The sequence below is a fragment of the Carya illinoinensis genome, chromosome 5, assembly GCF_018687715.1.
Source record: "Carya illinoinensis cultivar Pawnee chromosome 5, C.illinoinensisPawnee_v1, whole genome shotgun sequence".
In the NCBI taxonomy this organism is placed as follows: domain Eukaryota; kingdom Viridiplantae; phylum Streptophyta; class Magnoliopsida; order Fagales; family Juglandaceae; genus Carya; species Carya illinoinensis.
Window position 1 is genome coordinate 43,202,305 of NC_056756.1, and position 21,044 is coordinate 43,223,348.

The 21,044-nt window shown below is 33.1% G+C and overlaps 1 protein-coding gene across 5 annotated transcripts; it reads left to right on the top strand.

The window, feature by feature from the left end:
* Positions 1-7,954: 7,954 nt before the first annotated feature.
* Positions 7,955-19,206, top strand: LOC122310736 (O-fucosyltransferase 10-like). 5 transcript variants are annotated; one of them, XM_043124867.1, is made up of 10 exons: positions 7,955-8,630; positions 9,978-10,056; positions 12,543-12,610; positions 12,805-12,893; positions 13,377-13,574; positions 13,776-13,980; positions 14,065-14,232; positions 14,713-14,880; positions 15,256-15,331; positions 18,026-18,210. In XM_043124867.1, the coding sequence occupies exons 1-10, from the start codon at positions 8,136-8,138 to the stop codon at positions 18,073-18,075; spliced, it is 1,596 nt and encodes a 531-aa protein (XP_042980801.1). In that variant the 5' UTR covers positions 7,955-8,135; the 3' UTR covers positions 18,076-18,210. The 5 variants fall into 5 exon arrangements, with proteins under 5 accessions (XP_042980801.1, XP_042980803.1, XP_042980802.1 ...); XM_043124869.1 differs by having other exon boundaries at positions 15,256-15,367; positions 18,026-18,162; XM_043124866.1 differs by lacking the exon at positions 15,256-15,331 and adding an exon at positions 18,460-19,206 and having other exon boundaries at positions 7,956-8,630; positions 18,098-18,216.
* Positions 19,207-21,044: the final 1,838 nt, after the last annotated feature.

Below are 21,044 nucleotides of genomic sequence, written 5' to 3' on the forward strand. Positions count from 1 at the left end.
CTGAATCAAAAGAATATCATCATTTTCATATTTAATGAAAAGAGTTATGTCGATTTTTCCTCTTGAAAAAACTTTTTCAATCAAGAAACTACTGAGTCTTTCGTACCAAGCTCTAGGAGCTTGTTTAAGTCTATCTAGTGCTTTTGTGAGTTTGAAAACATGATTTGGGGAAATATGATTTTCAAAACCTGGAGGTTGCTCAACATATACCTCTTCATTTATAAAACCATTTAAGAAAGCACTTTTAACATCCATTTGAAAAGGTTTGAAATCTTTATAACAAGCATATGCAAGTAGCATTCGAATAGTTTCTAATCTTGCGACAGGTGCATATGTCTCATCATAATCGATTCCTTCTTCTTGATTAAAACATTGGGCTACAAGTCGAGCCTTATTTCTAGTAATGACTCCGGACTCATCTTTCTTGTTTCTAAAAACCCATTTTGTTCCAATAATAATATGATTTTTGGGTCTAGGAACAAGTGTCCAAATATCATTTCTTTCAAATTGATTTAACTCTTCTTGCATAGCTAGAATCCAAGATTTTCATCAAGAAGTGCGTCATCAATATTTTGGGTTCAATTTGAGATAGAAAAGCAGTATGATTGCAAATATTTCTAAGAGATGATCGAGGACTTACACCTTGTGAAGGTTCTCCCAAAATTTGTTCCACTGGACGATCTTTCATAAATTTTCACTGTTTGGTTGCATCTTGTATTAAATTTTGATGATATTTCCTGATGGCTCCATGTTGAACTTCCTCTATTGTTTTCTCTTTGTTGAGATTGAGACTTTCCGTATTATTTATACCTCATGTTTCTTCATTAATAGATTTCTTGGAGAGTGAAGAATTAGATTCATCAAATACTACATGCATAGATTCTTGTACAGTCAAAGTTTTTATATTGAATACTTTATAAGCTTTAATATTAGTAGAATACCCGAGAAAGATACATTCATCAGATTTCGCATCAAATTTACTTAAATTATCCCTGTCATTCAAAATAAAACATTTGCATCCAAATACATGAAAGTAACCAATGTTGGGCTTTTTCTCATTCCAAAACTCATATGGGGTTTTATCTAACTTAGATCTTAGCATAACTCTATTTATAACATAACATGCAGTACTTACCGCTTCGGCCCAAAAATAACTAGGCAAGTTGTTCTCATTGAGTATTGTTCTTGCCATCTCTTGAAGAGATATATTTTTCCTCTCTACTACCCCATTTTGTTGAGGAGTTCGAGGAGCAAAAAAATTATGCACAAAACCGTTTTCATCACAAAATGTTTCAATATTTTTATTAACAAACTATTTTCCCCTATCACTTCGGATACTTGTAATAGTATAGCCATTTTCATTTTGAATTCTCTAGCATAACTTGGTAAAAGTATTATGTGCCTCATCTTTATGAGCAAGAAAGATGACCCAAGTATATCTAGAGAAATCATCAACAATAACAAATGCATAATATTTTCCTCCTAGACTTGCAATTCTATTTGGTCCAAAAAGATCTATGTGTATCAATTGCAATGGTCTAGTAGTGGAAATATGTTTCTTAGTTTTAAAAGAAGTTTTTATTTGTTTACCAAATTGACATGCATCACAAATTTTGTCTTTAAGAAAATATGTTTTTGGTAAACCTCTCACAAGATCATTTTTTGAAAGTTTGGAAATAAGTTTCATATTGGCATGACCTAGTCTTCTATGCCATAACCAACTAATTTCATTTTGAGCTGAAAAACAAATTGCATCTTGTGGGGTAATTTCTTCAAAATCGATTGTATAAACATTGTTACTTCTAAAAGCAATAAAACAAATATTACAATCATGATCATTCAAAATAATGCATTTATCCATTTTGAAAGTAACTGTAAATCTTTTATCACATAATTGACTTATGCTCAAAAGATTATATTTTAGACCTTCAACAAGTAGAACATCTTCAATTATGAGAGAAGATTCATTACCAATTTTACCTATTCCCACGATCTTCCCTTTCGAGTTGTCTCCAAATGTCACGTGTCCTTCTTCTTTAGATTTAAGATCAAAGAACTTAGTCTTGTATCCTGTCATGTGTCTTGAACATCCACTATCTAAAAACCATTTGTTTTTGCTTGTGGAAGACTTCGTGCATATCTATAAAAACAATTAAAATGATTTTTCTTGGTACCCAAGTTCTTTGGGTCCTTTATTTATTAGTATTAGAAGAAATAAGATCTTTAGGTACCCATATGGCCCTAATAGTCATTGTATGATTTCTTCTAATAGGACAAGTATGATAATTATTATCATTTCTATTACAAAAATTGCAAATAGCATGTGACATATATGAAAAACTTGAATGATTATAATAATATCTTTTTTGACAAAATTATTTTTATGAAAAGAATTTTGAATATTAGTCTTTGATGTAGAATGATTATCAAAGAAATTTTTATAAGATTTGTATTTTTGTTTTGGCATATATCTCAAACCTGCCTTGTCAAAAACACATCTTTGACTACCAAGAAATTTTTCAAAATTTCTTTTTCCATTCGTAAAGTTTTCAACAATATTTTCTAAATCGGTTTTCTTCTTATTCAATTCAAGATTTTCATCTTTCAAAATGATACTTTCTTTTCTTAAAATTTCAATTTCGTTTGTTAAAGAAGAATTTTTCTTTTTCAAAGCAGTATACTTGATACCCAATTTTTCAAATTCCTCATATACCTCTTCTAAAACATTTTGCAATTCTTCATATGAAGGATCTTCAATATTATCAAGATTTGTTACCTCAATGTTATCTTTAGCCATAAGACAAAGATTTGCTGATTCTCCATTGTTTGCTTCACTATCTGAACTACTTGAATCATCATCCCATGTAGCTTTCATTGCTTTCTTGCCATTGTTCGATCTTTCTTTAGCAGAGGACAATCTGGTTTGATATGACCAGGTTTATTGCATTTATAACAAATTAAAGTGTCATTTTTACCTGAATCTTTCTTGGAAAACTTTTTGAAAGATTTCCTTGGAGGAGTTCTATTTTTCTTCAAGAACCTCTGAATTCTTCTTGTTATCATCGCAACTTCTTCATCTTTATCTTCATTTTCCTCTTCTTCATCACTTTCACTTTCATGAGGAACAGCTTTAAGTGCTAAACTCTTCTTTGGCTTTCCTTCTTCTTCTCCTCTTTTCAATGTGTACTCATGGGTGATAAGTGACCCGATGAGTTCATTAACTTCGAGCTTCTTGAGGTCTCTAACTTCAAGAATCGCTGTCACTTTTGATTCCCAGCGTTTTGGTAGAGAGTTGAAAATTTTTCTTACTATCTCCACTTTGGAATAAACTTTGCCAAGAGCTGTCAAGCTGTTTATGATGTTAGTAAAACGAGTGTGCATACTAGAAATAGATTCATCATCATTCATCTTAAACATTTTATATTCATGAGTAAGAATATAAATTTTTGATTCATTGACTTGCGAAGTTCCTTCATAAGTAACTTCCAAATTATCCCAAATTTCTTTTGCCGTAGCACAAGTCATTATTCTATTAAATTCATTTCCATTGAGAGCATTAAATAATAAATTCATAGCAGTTAAATTCAAAGTATAAAGTCTATCGTCTTCACGATCAAACTCTTCTTCTTCCTTTTTGACCTTTACTCCATCAACCACTTTTGTTGGAATATAAGGTCCATTTACAATAAATTTCCAGATTTCTCGACCTTAAGCCTGAAGGAATATTCTTATTCTAACTTTCCAGAATGAGTAATTATCTACACAAAAGAGTGGAGGCCGACTGCTAGATTGACCTTCACCAAACGAAACTGAAATGTTAGCCATAAGATCTTAACTCAAAAGATAGTTAGTCTTATAATAGAGCTCTTAACTCTGATACCAATTGTTGCCCAGATGACTAACACAAGAAGGGGGGTGAATTGAGTTGTATTAAAAAAAATAACAATTATAAATCAAATATATAATATAAAATATAAATAAAATATGAAATAACAATAAATATAAAGAGTAAGGGTAAGAGAGAAGCAAACTCAGTATGTTAACGAGGTTCGGCCCCACTGCCTACGTCCTCGCCTCAAGCTATCCCTTGAGGATTCCCAAATTCACTATTCAACCTCCTTCAGGTGGAGATAGAAACCTATTACACCTTTGAACAACACCGCTACAAAGGACTCGTGTAAAACACCCTCTACACTTGCAATTACCTTACACGTGGTGATTCAACTATTCCCCGTGTAGAATACTTTCTACACGCATAAGGGTTATACACACCCTTTTTTTGATACAAAAGTTGATAGTGGGTAGGTTATCAGAAAACACTCCTCAATGAGTGAAATAAGAACAATATAACGCAAACTATATCTCTCAAAATGAACAAGGATTAAGGCTCAATACTTAGAGAAGAGAGAATGAAAGTTTTGAATGAATGTTGTATGCTCTTGGTGTTGTGAATGTAAAGCTCTCAAATGATCTATTTATAAGTATATGAGACTTCATATTCAAATTTAAAAAAATTCACATGTCAAAGATAACATCATTCACTTTTTCAAAAAATTCAAATAAAAGGTTCTTCTTTTTCAATTGTCAAAGACAACATCATTCACTTTTTAAAAAAATCAAACCTAATCTTTTACTTTTGGCATATGACAAAATGAGCACACTTTACTTTTCAAATTTTTCAAACAAAATCATCTACCTTTTGTAAAAGTCCAAAAAAGTATCAATCACTTTTAAAAATATTAAAATAAAACATGCACATGTGAAAGATGACAATCAATCATCTTTAATATTTTTAAAGTTCAACCCTTTAATCAAGGCATGCACATGTAAAATATGACAATCAATCATCTTTCAAAATTTTCAAATTTAATTTTCAAAAATATTCATGCACATGTGAAAAATGTATTTTAATGCTTTATGATAAAATATTAATTTTGAGCATTAATCCTAATTTCGAATTTTAAAGAGATTTACAACATTACTCTATAATTTTAATGTGAACTTGTTCCCTTCTTGCTCATGCTTGTTTTCTTGATGTGCTTGACTCCATTGTGTAGACAACTTGAGCTTGAGACTTCTTTATTCTTTGAATTCATTTGTTATCATCAAAATCCATGTGTAAATATATAATTACACAAAACTTGAAATTTTGGGTTCAACAATTTCTTTTAGAATTTAAATATCAACTATTATAAATTTATTTCAATTTAAAATATCATTGATTGAAATCCCTTACGCAATCTTAGTTACAATAAATCTTACACTGAATGACTACTAGATTACGTTTTTAAATTCAAACTCTCTTCTTGAATGATATCGTGACCAAGTCTAATTTGAATTCGAACTCGAACTCGTCGGCAGTCTCTCTCAAATCTCTTTAGAAATATCTTTCTTTAAGTATGTTATTTGGAAAAATTATTAACCTCCGTAAGTATAGCGACTGAACTGAAGATATTCAGTTCAACATTGTGCGTGTTCCACATTTACCATACCAATAGCTAAATGCCTCATTCTTCTTGCAACATCTCTAGTATTTTTTTCTCTCATTCTAGCTCACGTGATCAATTTCATGTCAAAAATATTAGATTAACGCTGCAAATTAAATAACTTGATCATAAATTAGAATTATTATATGTTAACTAGTTATATATATTATTAAAACTAGTTCTTTGGTTTTAAAATTTTTAAAATTGGTATGTACTGGTTTGATTCTTAAAAAATACAAAATCAAATCAAACCGGATCGATTAAACCCATATTAATTAAGCTACCAAATTCTTATAATTCTCTTATTATCGCAATCAAAAAAGGAATTGTTTAAATAATTGATCCAAACTAAGATCTTCTAATAATCTTTGATCAAAATTTAAGACTAATTTTGAAAATAGATAATAAGCAATATATGGTCCTTGAAAAAGGAGACATGCACTATATTGGAGGACTAAATTTAAACATACATCTTGTTAAAAATAAAGTTATAAGTGGTGTGATTTAATGTTATATGTTATATTTAATTTATGATAAAAAACAATATTTTTGCGTCAAATATGCTAATTATAAGTTTATATATTTTATTATTATTATTATTATTATTTGTGTACTGTATTTATTATCGGGTTGTCGGATTCGCCGACCTTCTCTTTTTTAATTTTCCTCGTTTTACACGTTTGTTCAGAAAAATTACAAAAGGCTTTGAATTGAAGAGATGGTTTCAGGATAGACATATGCTGGTCAACGGTGAGGTGGAGAGTGAAATGGTCCGTCTCCTAAGTTTGATCTGGGCCGCTCATTTGTCCAATAAAGCGGGATCAACGACTAGACACATAACCCGACGCGACGCACTTGCTGACCGCCCCGGCTCCAGCCGTGATACGCCTCTCTGAGTCTCTGGCAACTGCTGTACTTATATTTTTAGAGTGCTCTACAGCCACACACATGGCATCCCACCAATACTTTTTTTTTTTTTAACACTTTTACATATTCTTTTTATTAAAAAATATTATAATTTTATTAAAAAATATTTTTTTATTTATCCAGTTAAAAAAAATTTACCCAGTTAAATAAATTTTTTATTTAGAGAGGTGAAGTTCATATCCTGACTAAAAATGTGTACTAATGTATTATATTCATATCGTGTCAAGTCGAATTCACATTATATATGAGGTAACCTTCGGATAAATCGAATTAAAGGAGTCATATTACTCTCACTGATTTTGTTCCAAGTTCACATATTGTGATAAAAATGATCGACTTTAAATGTTGTATGTCAAGCTCATTACATAAAGACCAAACCCATACAACAAAATGGGTTAGACCCCCTTATTTCTAACCAAAATAATAGGTACACGGTATCTGTGCACACAGACCACGTTATCTATCATCACTCTAATCCTAAGAATAATTCTAGATTAAGTTCCAAATAAACAAATTTTATACAACAGAAAAAAGTGGGTCCCACTAATATAAACTAATTTTTTTAACACTTTTTTAAAAAGTGGAGTCCCACTTATTTTTACAAGGATTTGCATGTGATTTATTTATTTGAAATTGAGTACTATTACATCTACAAAAAAATTATATAAAAATAATCTCATAAGTTAACGTAACTTTATCTAATATGTTAGATCTACTTCATAATAAAAATAATTTTATAATCTGATGAACCACATTAAACCACAATAATTTGTGAGATTACTTTTATGTCATTCCTTTATAACTATAGAATTTTCCTTTAAAATTTATACAAATCATTTCTCCGAACCCACTTCCTTTGTGTCGAATTTATGTCCACTTCGTTGAGTTGCGTCAACAATCGTCCATTCTAATTTATATATCAAGTAATAAAAATGGCTACCATATAGGAAAGCAATCCAATTTACTATGAAAAAAATAGTAAATTTAAATGGCTAAGGATTTTAATTAAATGTTGAATTGTTAAAAGTATATATTATAAATATATAAATATATATATTTTATCAATTTAAATTTTTTAGATAATTGATAAATTCACATTGCATATATAGAAATTGTATTTCAACCTTAATTTTACACTTTATTATATTTAATTAAATATTCTGAAAACTTTACAATATTCTAAAAGTAATGTTACATATAATCATTTTTTTATATTCTTTACATATTTTATTGATGTGATTAGATATATTAATTTTTTTAATATATAACTAATTATATTAATAAATTATCAAAAAAATATATAAAAATAACTTTATAGAATTTTTGGTATTCTAAAATAATAGTTTCATGTATTTCAGTTGCCCGAAACACGAATGGCGTCAAGCCAATTCTGATAAGTATGACAGCATATCGGTGAATCGGTGATGTAATCAGCGACCGACGAACCGTCTGTTAATATCCTATAACGGCTAAAAAAAAAGAAAAAGAAAAAAGGAAGAAAGAAAAGTTTTCCAACGCCTACTTATTGCCTTTCCTAACAATATCTTATTTACATTTGATGCCCACGAAAACTCAAAGCTCATATGGCATGTACCCACTGTCACCGTCATCGGCTACATTCCAAGCCACTCTCCCCAAGCCCCTCCCTTCTCTCTCTCTCTCTCTCTCTCTCTCTCTCTCTGTGATTGTCTCTTTGCAACTGAAACTGTGTGATTTTGTCCGATGATAAAAAAAAAATATCTGCTCGTAGCGGAAGTACTTTCATATAAGTCCAAAACTGCTTCCTTTTCCGCGAAAGAGAGCCAACGACACACTGTCCTACGTTGTCAGAGGAAGATGGCCATGAAACCCAGGAGTCACTCTCACAACGGTAATGGCTACGCCAGCGACGCCAGCGACGGGGGAAGTAGCTCGCCCAGTCCGCCTCCTTCGCCGCCCCGTCACTCCGGACTCTCCCATTGCCGTCGCCGAGTGCGGTCCAAGGTCCAGTATGCTCAGTCGCTGAAGGAGGGCTTCGGTGGCTCTATTCTGTTGCGCCGGAACCTGAGGTACCTGCTGCTTCTACCGCTGCTTTACGTGCCTGGCCTGCTCATGTGTGTGGGGTCCTTCTCGGCTCTCCTAGGACGGCCTACCCCTCCTGGCTCTGTGTATCGTAGCCATGAGATGTTTAGGAGGCTCTGGCGTGACATTGAGGCCGACAATTCCTCCGCGATTGAGGTTCGCTTTTACAATTAAATTTCTTTTTGGGTGCCGATAAAATGGAGGAAAATAATGATAAAAATATTGAACTTTACCTTTTAGTATACATTTATATGCTTTTTTCCCCGCCTGTTTTTGCAAGATATATATATATATATATTATATATATATATATATATGCTTGCTGATTGCCACATCTGTGGTTCGGAAAGTAGAGCATATTACTTGCTTCTGATCGTGGAATATATACTGCATATTACTTGCTTCTGATCGTGGAATATATACTACTGTAGAACACTATGTAGTATATACACGAGAAGTTGTCGGCGGCGGTCTTTTTTATTTTTTATGTTTCAAAAATCACTGGTTGGTTTGTAAAAAGGGGTCATATCATCTTGGTTTAACTTGATCAGAGTAATTATCAGCCGGATTTGGCTGTTCGGCACTTGTCGCCACTCGCCAGCATCAGTTGCTCGTATTTTTGGTTTTCTTTTGATTCCTCTACTCTGATAAATTAGTCTTTCTTTATGATATCTTGGAAGCCAAATAAGAAGTTATAGTATAAGGGAAGAGAATACGTAATAACTAATAAGAAAGCAAAGAAGAATAAAATAAAGTAGTTTTAATTTACTTAATTGATGACTGGAACTTTTTCTTGATATTCCAACTGGGGAAGTTATTGGAAGTTTCTATGCTATTTTTCTTGGTCGCCCTTGTGATTCATAATCATGAAAAGACACTCCCCACCAGGAATTGCAATAAAATAAGTATCAATGTTATTTGAGCCAGAGAAGAAGATCCTTCTATAAAAAGTCTGGACATTTATGTTTGGGTTTTTCTTTATTTTACTCAGCTACGTTTAATCAGGACATAGTTATCATTTCTATTGAGGGAAAATGATACTTAGCACCCTATTTGACAACCATCGGTATAAATTATTGTTTTATTTTTTTTCATTCTGAACTTCTTGAATGAAAAGCCAATGTAAATTTAATTTGAGAAAATTAAAAACATTTGAAAAAAAAAAAGATTTTTTTAGTGATGGTTGTCGAATGAGATGTTCCCTAGCATGATCCCTCTTATTCAAAGCATTGCTTTTTGTGGCTTATAACGTCAGCACGTTACAGTGCTATTGAATGTGATTGGTAGTGCAAATCAGTTGACATCTTACACTTTGCTTGTTTGATTGCTATTGCATTGCATAGCATGCTACCTTTGGACTTATCTTTATTGTTGCTTTTTTTTCATTTGACTAGAACTAAACTATAATTTTGCATAGTGATTATTTTGGTTTGCGATCTTTCAATATACTATTTTTGAATTTTCTGTGATCAGCCAATATGAAAATGTTGTTTCTTCACACAGCTGTCCTCAGTCTGGAAATTCAAAAGGAAGCTAAAAGAGCAGAGACCTTGTCCAAATTCGACTTCTGGACAACGTTTTGGTATTTATGAAATTGCATATTTTACTTTTTAAGATGTATTCCATAGTTTACTTTTGTAACTCTAGTTTTGCTACTTGTGACATCGTACAATAGATAGAACCTTAAATTGAAAGTATTAGCACTTCAATCTCTAAAATTTGTGTTCAGCAACTTGATTTTCTATCCATGCTCTCTCATTTATTTCAATGTTAGTGATGAGAAACCTCATAAACTTTCTTGAGTGGAAACCCGGTTTGGATATAAAACTTATCTCAACTAATCATTACAACTTTCCCAAATTCCCACACAAAATATAATAAATAATTCAACTTTTTCAAATCCCAAAATAATAATAATATTAAAAAATAATATTCTAATAATATTTTATTCAACTTTCAACTTTCATCTCAACTCACTATCCAAACCTCCCCCATTGTGAGCTGTTTATATAATGTTTGAAGTTTCAAAATAACTCTGGTCATCAAGAGTCTTAATGGATACGCTCTTTAACTTATTTTAGAACTCAATATGAATCCATTGGTAATGAAATTAAATTGCGTATGTAGAGAAAACAACAAAAGACGCATGTTGGAAAAACTAAAGTAGCAATTTTACATAAAAGATTAGTAATTTAAATAACGTGCAAAAATTAACGTGCAAAACACGTTTGTCTAATTTTATAAAATGATTATTTGTAAAAAATAATATATATTTTACAAAAATTATTGATGTCACTTAATAATTTAAGGCATATTGGAGAAAATAAAAAAATTAGTTCAAAATATCATATAATCCAATACATGTTTATAACATCTATAATTTTAGCAAAGATATATACGAAAAATTTAATAAAAGTCGAACACAAACGGTAGTTCAAAATATGTGTCGTTTGATGTTTGTATTATAATTCATCAATTTATGTCATCTTGTAGACACTCAATAGAGACAACATTAAAATTCTTATTTTGCTGTTGGTTGAGTCGATCAGGGACAACATAAAGTTAAAACATAATCTTTTTATAAAATTTGTGGTATAATATTTTCTATATATAACATATATATAAATCATAAAATATATTTTGAAATTATTGGCCGAATTTACTCTTTCTTGATTAGCTCAAGGATCACAGCATTTGTCACGTGCCTATCATAGCAAGCCCACGTATGGAATATGACTTAGCGGAAACTACGTCCTACTATCATGAGAAAAAAAAACACTTTGATTAAACACACTTGTATTATATATTATATGAGATTTTTAAATTTGAAATACTTAATAATAATCTGAGTTAATGAAACGTATAATATACGTATATTATAATTAGGGATTCACGTCTTATACACCTAATACACGTGTATATGTTAAAGAGAAAGAGAAAAATATAATAACTAATCTTTAATTACTTATTATTATATAAACTATTAAGTATTATAATTATTGAGATTAATAAATCATATAACAACATTGAATGCTATTTCTCTCAACATTTATGTCTTCATTTTATGTGCCAAACCGTTAAAACAAACGGTGTTAACTTTAACGGAAAAATAAGAAAAACCGTTAAAACAAGATTTTCCGTTACATACACACTTTTTATATATAGAAGATAATATTTTTTAGTTAATAAGTTTATTTTTAAATGAACATTAGTAATTGAGTTAAATATATTGCTTTGTATTTAATAAGTTTAACTCAATGACATATATTAGTTAATTTTCATTTAATAGTAACACAATTGAGGAGTGGATAATGTGGTCTTATAAGAATAATTTTCATTTAGTGGGATGGGAGATGGTGTGATATTATAGGAGTAAAGTCCCATGCTTTGAAATTTGTGATATCTCATATGATAAGAATAAGGGCAGGTGGTGAATGGGATCCCATATTGCTTGTGAAGGGAAAATTATTGCTTAGTTGCTCTTTATAAGGTTCCAATGGGCCTCCAATTGTATCATTGACTAGTATTTTTGGAGTATAGGCCATGTGGTTTGGGCCTTCCATTGGGGTGTTACAAATGGTATTAGAGCCTATTGGCTATCCCAACTAGAAATGTGGGACTTGAACCGTGCCACCTACGACGGACAGGCTCAACAAGGACGTCGAGAATTTAAAGGAGGGAAATTGTGATATCCCATATGATAAGGATAATGGTAGGTAGTGAATGAGATCCCATATCGTTTGGGAAGGAAAAGTTCTTGCTCTTTATAAAGTTTCAATGGGGCTCTAATTTTATCATTGACTAATCATTTTGGAGTGTAGGCCATGTGGTTTGGGTGTTCCATTAGGGCGTTACAGAAAATTATATAATATACAGATATTAACACTCTTATTTTTACTTCACATTCTTTTATTTTTTCACATGATCAATGGTACTAATTGGTCTATGGACCTGACCACCTACATTCTTCCTTACAGCTTCTAATGCCTATAGTCTCTCATTCTTTTACCTGTTAATGCATGACTGAAATGGAATTGCAGTAAACTGATATTTCCCATTGAATTTCAGAGTCTTCTGGCCCTAGTGGTTACTTGATTGTTGAGGCTAATGGTGGTCTTAATCAACAACGCTCTGCGGTATATTATTATTCTCTTGTAATTCTATTTCTGATTTTCTTGTTTCTGTAGATACTAAAAAGGGCTAACCAAAGAAATATTAAATGGGGGCACTAAGGCCTACTAGATATCAATAGTGTGATATATTTGTGCTTTTTATCTTTCGTTATGAATGTATGAAGTTTGTTCATAATGTTTAATCTTGTTTTTGATAGATCTGCAATGCAGTGGCGGTCGCTGGACTTTTGAATGCAATACTAGTTATCCCTCAATTTGATTTTCATAGTGTTTGGAGGGATCCAAGGTGAAGAACTGAATTACTTGCCTCATAACTTCTTACTATAGATCTGATTGAGCAGTCTTTCAATGATATAGCTTGTCATTAACATATTGGTTGTCTACTAATAGTTGTATTTGGTGTAAAGTTCAAAATCGCCTTTGTTAAAGACTAGATGTGTTGCTACTCCTTGGCTATCATAGCTATACATGGGTCTCAGATGCCTCTGGAGTTCTGGCTTAGCTGTAAGGAGATGTAGAAAAACAATAAGCAATGTGTTTAGAGCTGAAACTGCAGTTGTATATGGCCCCTATCAAATGCCCCAGAATATATGTCAAAAAATATGCCAGAAATCCACTGTGAACGTAGAGCTATGCAGCATAATGGGGGTGTTGGGTGCCCTCTTGAGGCCTCTTCTTTGCCCAACACTTGTATAATTAATTTATTTTTTTGAAAATGCACTTTTATGTATATTCACACACCAAATTCCACAATGTATCTGTTGTACAGTGAGTTTGGTGACATATATGATGAAGATCACTTCATAGCCACACTTGAGGGATACGTGAAAGTGGTGAAAAAGCTACCTGATGCATTGATGGAAATGCATGATTATAACATTACTAATGTACCAACCTTCCGCATCCAAGCTTGGGCTTCTGTCAGCTATTACTTGGAAGAGGTTTATCCTGTCTTGCAGAAGCAAGGGTATGTATCAAACCATTGTATTATTTTCATGATATCCTCTGCCAACCGGAAACTGTGAAAACTCCTTCTCTGAGAGTTAATGGTATTGGCCAGCTGAGCTATAGCAGACGAGTTCTTTAATGAACCTTGTAGATTGATTCCAATCTGACTACCAACTGTTGAAACTTCCGGGCGTTTTTCTTGATTATTTGTTTGATACAGGGTTATCCGAGTGGCCCCCTTTGCAAATAGATTGGCAATGAATGTTCCACGTCATATTCAATATCTAAGATGCCTGACTAACTATGAAGCATTGAAGTTCTCTTCTCCCATTTCAATTCTTGCAAATAAAATAGTGAATAGAATGGTTGAGAAGAGCTCAAGGACTGGTGGCAAGTATGTTTCCGTCCACCTCCGTTTTGAGGAGGTACTAATCCTGATTTGTCATAATAATTCTGTACTTCTAGTCGTTAGGAAAAATTAATCTATACATAATTGTCTTATGCTCTAGGACATGGTGGCGTTTTCATGCTGTGTGTATGATGGAGGAAAGGCTGAAAATATTGAAATGGATTCAGTTCGTGAAAAAGGTTGGAGGGGGAAGTTCAAACGAAAAGACCGTATCATTCTGCCCGGTCTCAATCGAATTACTGGAAAATGTCCACTGTCTCCCTTGGAGGTACCTTACACATAAACTGATTTTGTTGCTTTTCAGAACTTTGGAACTTTCAAGTTATGCTATTCCTTATGATTTGGTATTTTGAGGCCAGTTTCTTTCTTCTTTTTTTCTCTCTCTCTCTCTTGGTAGGCAACTCCAGTTGCTTATTTTAGCATTAAATGCCAATCAGAACCAGTTCCATTACGCCATCATGTCTTTTCCTGTGGTTTCTGCCCCACTTCTTTTTAACCTTCATCTTGTCTTTGTACCATAATTAACAATATTTTGCTAAAGTTAGAGCTGCTACAGGAATGTGAGAATACCAAACAGATTTTAGGTTCAGGCTGCAAGAAAGAACATAATGTGATGGATGGTGTTTGAGGTTAAAAGGGCCCGGGGGGGAGGGGCTTTGAACTCTGAAGATATATTTTATTTCTCACATAAATGTCAAAAGTGGATTGTGACCTTTTCTCTTGGATATTGTTTTTCTTGTCAGTGTAGGTTGGGATGATGCTACGCGGTATGGGTTTTTGTAATGGCACTTCAATTTATCTGGCATCGGGTAAAATATACCAAGCAGAAAGACATTTAGCTCCTCTGTTAAAGATGTTTCCCCATCTCCACACAAAGGAGTCTCTTGTGACCCCAGATGAGCTTGCTCCTTTCAAGGTGAACTCTTGTACCATCTCTCTCATGATGTATGACGAAGTCTTTCCCAACAAATAGTAGTGGTGAGTGGTGACTTGGCAAACCAAACCCGTTAAATTAGGAGTATTGATCTTTGAATATTAATAATGTTTTTTTTTTAGTAAAAATATTATTCATCAAATGCAATAGGCGAAGCACATGTACATAGGATGTATACAAAAGAAATGCCTAAATATATTCTAATACTAGAAAAACGAGGACAAAAACTCATGGACAGCACCTCTATTAAGTACAATAGCTGAAAACCAACTAAACAAGGAACACCTAAATACATTCTAATACTACATTGCGCTCCCTATTATTGAAGTACCTCTCATTCCTTCTTTCCAATGAAAGGCACCACATGATGTACAAAGGAATCATCTTCCACGCAGCTGCCACTTGAGAGCAAGTATGAAGTCTAGTCCAACATGTGAGTAAATCTACCACTGATTTTGGCATAACCCAGGTCAGTCCGGATCTTCTAAATACACCATCCCATAACACTTTAGCCACATCACAATGTAGAAGTAGATGATCCACTGATTCTGCAGCTTTCTTGCACATGAAGCACCACTCCATAACAATCATTCCACGCTTTCTCTGAATATTCCCAATTGCTGCTGTCCATACAAAAAAAGCAACCTTTGACGGAACAGGAGACTTCCAAATACTCTTCCAAGGAAAAGAAATGTAATGCTGATTGGACAACATTTACAATATGATCTAACAGAAAACTTTTTAGATGCTGTATATCTCCAGTACATTTGATCCCTGTCATGTTGTCTAATCAGTAACCTCCTCAATTTCCCAATCCTGGACAGGTCTGAAAAATCTAACATCCCAATTCACCTCTCCATTAGAGTAACTCATCAACTCTGAGATTGAGGCCCGCTGATTAACAGCCAACCTGAAAACAGCCGGAAAAGCTCTAAACAGTGCATTCTCACTACACCAAACATCAAACCAGAATCAAACTCTTGAACCATCACCTACCACAAATTTGATTTGTTTCACAAAATTATCCCATCATTTTCTAATAAATTTCCATAAACTCACAACATAAGTCCCCTACTCTCCTTAGTGCACCATGCCCCCCAATCACTCCCATACTCAAACAGTCACCCCCCTCCACAACGCTTCCTCTTCCCTATGATATCTCCACAACCACTTCCCCAACAACGCCTTATTCGAACTACACAAATTACAGACCCCCAAGCCTTTATCAGCAATAGGACAACAAACTTTTTTCCATCTTACCAAAGGAACCTTATTCTCCTCTCCCAAACCAACCCACAAAAAAGCACTATACAAATTTTCAATACGATTAGCCACTCCAACTGGTAAAGGAAATAATGAAAGAAAGTAAGTTGGGATATTAGAAAGAGTACTCTAAAGGGTGATTCTACCCCCTTTTGATAAATACAACCTTTTTCACGCTGCCTACCTTTTCTCAATCTTCTCAACCACCCCCATCCCAAATATACTTTGCCTTGAATGAGGCCCCCAGCGGGAGACCCAAATATTTCATGGGCAAATAACCAACTCTACACTCCAATAATTCCGCCAAATTGTTAATATTACGCACATCTCCCACTGGGGCCAGCTCCAATTTTCCCAAGTTCACCTTTAGCCTAGATATGGCTTGAAAACATAACAAGACAGCCCTCAAAGCTTGAATCTGTTCCCAAACAACACAAAAAATAAGAGTATCATCAACAAAAAGCAAATGCAGTCGAAATACAATGTCTGACCCAACCACACCAACTGTCACCAAAACCACATCTTCTAAGCATGTAGAAGAGAAAACTTACAAAGAACCCCCGGAACCCTTCCTGCATTAGACTATCTAAACACTCATTCACAATCAGCACAGAATCAATGATTTGTCGGCCTCTAACAAATGCATTTTGAGGTTTAGAAATAATCTTATCCATCACCTTGCTCATTCCATTTGCCAAAACCTTTAAAATTATCTTATAAATTCTACTTACTAAACTAATGGGATGGAAATCCTTCAACTCCGAAGCACCCAGTCTCTTAGGGATTAGAGCGATAAATGTGGCATTCATCGACTTCTCAAACTTTTGATGATCATAAAATTCTTGTAGAATCTGCATCACCTCCTCTCGCACAATCTCCCAACAATCTTGAAAAAAAGCCATAGAAAACCCATCTGGGCCAGGAGCTTTGTCTCTTCTGATTCCACATACCAACTGATGCACCTCAAGCTCTTCAAACGGCCTCTCTAGCCAGCTTGCTGTAAAAGAATCCACAGCCTCAAAATTCAAGCCATCAATTTTATGTCTCCAATCTGCCTTCTCACTTAGGAGAGTACTATAAAACTGCACAGCATGATCTTGAATCTCATCAGGTGTAGAGAGAGAGCACATTATTATCAGCTTTAATCATCTCAATAGCATTGTTTGCCTATGAAAGTTGGCCATCTTATGAAAGAAACTAGTGCACTTATCCCCCTGTTTAAGGCATAGAACTCTTGATTCTTCCTCCAAGAAGCCATAGAACTCTCGATTTCTTCCTCCAAGATATTTCTTCCATCAAAAGTGCCCTCTCAAGTTCTAACACCACTTCTTTCTTTCTTAACAAAGACTCCTCACTTTCCCCCTGCAAGATAATGTAATGTTTACCGATAAAAAAAAAAGGGCGATGTTTTCTGGGAGAAAATTGTGGCATTGCCTACTAAAATTGAAAAAGTTTCTCAAACCCATTAAAAAATCAACATCTATCGTACTCTTAACAATATATTTTTTTGTTTTTGTGATATTGGTAAAGCCTGATGGTTCAATCAGTGAAATATGACTTTTACTGATTTATACCTACAAGATTTGACAAGTAACTTGTTAATCAGTGTTATTACCTATCAAAAAAAAGATTTGACAAGTAACTTGACTGAGTGAGAAGATTAGATAGGTGACAACAGGGGAAAATATACTTTGCAATCTCCAACTGCTGGAGAGTGTAAAGTGCGTGTTTCCTTGAATGAAATATAGATAAGATTTGCTCAAATATTTATCCCGATTCCTAATGGTGTTGGATTCTCCATGTGTTTCGCTGATTGCATAAGCTCTTACAACCTTGCTGTATTGCCTGTATGCTCCTTGGGTAGGGATATTCTTCAAGATTGGCAGCTTTGGACTACATGGTATGCTTGTTTAGTGAGGTTTTTGTGACAACTCAGGGTGGAAACTTTCCACATTTTTTGATGGGTCACCGGAGGTTTCTCTATTACGGACATGCTAAGACCATAATGCCTGATAAACGAAAGCTTGTTGTTTTACTGCAGGATATGGGTCTCAGGTAATCTCCATTCTTAGTTTGCAGGTTTCTTTTTACTCCATTGATGTATCTGACCACATTGTAGAAACATGTTGATATAATATTGCTTTATAGTATTTGTCAAATTAATGCTCGAATCAGTCTTTTTGCAGGAGCCTTTGTCTTATGTTAATAGTTCTGAGTGTATATAATGGCAAAACAATTTGAATGCTTTTGGAACTTCACATTTGGGTTACATGTAAACTGTCTCTAATGGTTTTGCAGTTGGAAAGCTTTCAAGTATCAGATGAAAGAAATGCTCGATGAAAGTGACCGCAAGGGGATCCTGGTACCTAGAGTCAGAAAGTTCAACAGAAAAACTTCCGTCTACACGTACCCTTTACCTGAATGCAGATGTCTCCAGAAATCCCACAACACTGAAAGAAATTCAAATTCCTCATTCTTTAATTAACACCTGAAATCCATCAGATAGAAAACTGAATTTGATACTTTCACAGCTTTTCACCCTCGTGCAGCTTCCAAACAGATGCTTTTCCCATATAATTGGGCATGGTTCTTTTCTTCTGTTTTTCTATATGCCCATCTTGGTGGTTCAGGCGAGATGCAGACTTTCCAATTCCTCACTTCATGTTACTCTTTTGCCTTCTACATGGACATGCTGGATCTCTTATCTAGCATGGGTTTATGCATGGAGCTGAAAGAAAAAATTGGCTCGGGCAAGATAGAACATAATTCGACGTCGATGTGCATGAGGAAACATCAGAACTCAAGCAGTGAGGAAGAAATATCAGGATCCTTTTGCAGTTTGATACAGTTTCTCTATGATTGTTAACCTAAGGGGTATAGCCGTATAGCCATGAAGTGTCAATAATGTTACGTTTGTGCTTGGCATTAAAGGTTTGCCAATCATTTTTGTCAACTTGCTCACAGTTTTGATGTAATTGAAAGAAAATCTACAAGAGTTTGATACAATTGTTCTTCCTTATTATTTTAAATTTTATTTTTTGGGTCCTTTTGGTTTCAAAAGATGCAATGTTTTGACTCCAGTATGGGAAACATCTTGTTTCTACAGATTTCATGATGATCATCATAAATTTGTTACAAATTGGATTAGATGAATAAGATTATCCAGTGAACAAAGCATTTGCTGGTTAGATAGTAGAACCCCTGGCTAGTTGATATGAAAATTTCCCCTTCTGCCAAGAGCTAAGAATCCATTAGAATTTGCCTTTTTCGTTACCTTCTCTTGTGCTAAATGAAGGGAGTGAGTTGCTATCTCTAATGCTGAGATGGCTTGTATGCTTAGACCACAAAATGACATAAAATAGAATAAATCATACTCAGACACGTGGTACCTTCTTATCCATTCTAAAGCATCTAAATTCATATAGAATTATCTAAATTTAAAGACTTGTCTCAATTTAAATGAAAACTTTTAGCATTGTTGAAGACTTCTTCAAGAGATGATAAATCTAGAATGAAGTCTTAGGGTTGTGCATTGTATGATCCAAAATTAATATATATATAATAGTTTCAATATTGTGGATAGAAATTTCTTATTGGAAATACATAATGTTGTGGAAAGGGATCAATGCAAACGAGGCATTGAGGGTTGTAATGTTGTGGAACAGGATCATTGCATTCCCAAAGGTGAAGCCCTTGCTATTGGAAATGATAATGACAATTCCATTTCCACCTCTCTCTCTTTTTTTTTCACCCTCTCTCTCTCTTAATTTATTTTATTATTTTTTGTGTCTAAAGATAATTTGAGCTTGAAAGGGGAAGTGATTAGACAAGTAATGCTACAGTTTTATGGTATATAAACTCTGTGCACTCTTTTTGGAAAAAGTAAGATTTATTATTAAAAAAAAAATCATATGAATCTCATATTTATCCACTTTTAAAGAAATACACGAGACTTGCTTATGGTTTGTGAGAATTTGTTGTGCTTCTTATTTCGTATGGAAGTCTAGGCAAATGATCAGGTGAAAATTTTTTGATAGAAAAAAAAAAAATCAAGATGTTTGATATTGAAGTCGAATTTTTTTAAAAAAATGAAAAATATTATAAATATATGTTAGACAAACTTGGTTATAATATTTTAGTTAATTTAAGAAAAAGAGATTGAATTTGGTGTCAGCCAGTTCTTACCCTTACCATACCAAGCACCAATAATAGCCCATGGGTCATCCAAATTTATGTTATGTATCTTTGTTATTAGATAATTGTTATTATGATATCTGAATAATACATATCACTTTGTCCAATGGTGGCACATAGTTTATTAAAATAAATAAATATATATATATTCAAAATAAAATAGCATTAAAAAATACAGAAAGAGAAAACTAAAATCTTAAATTTCCTCTACTCTTTTTATATTTGTGTTTTTTTTAATAAATCACATGATACTACATAATAGTGTCACCTCAATGCGTCAAAGTGAGCGGTATAACTGAAGCAGTATATTAGCATTTTTCTTGTTATAATAATCCAAAATAATATTGTTGAGAGCCCTTAGGCTTGGTTTAGATAACAAAATTCTCTCAACTCATGTAATCTCGTCTCAATATTCAAACATCATAAATATAAATACTTTTTAATTTCAAATTTTTAATTTTTTCATCTAATCATTACTTAATCATTATAACTTTTTAAAATTTCTAAATAAAACACAAAATCAATTCAAAATTTTCAAATTCTAACATAAAAATAATATTAAAAAATAATATTATGATAATATTTTAACTTTATAATATTTTTATTAATTTTTTTTCTCTCATTTTCAAAAACTTCTTAAAACATATGAAATCAAACCATTTCATTACTATTCACAAATGATTTCATCT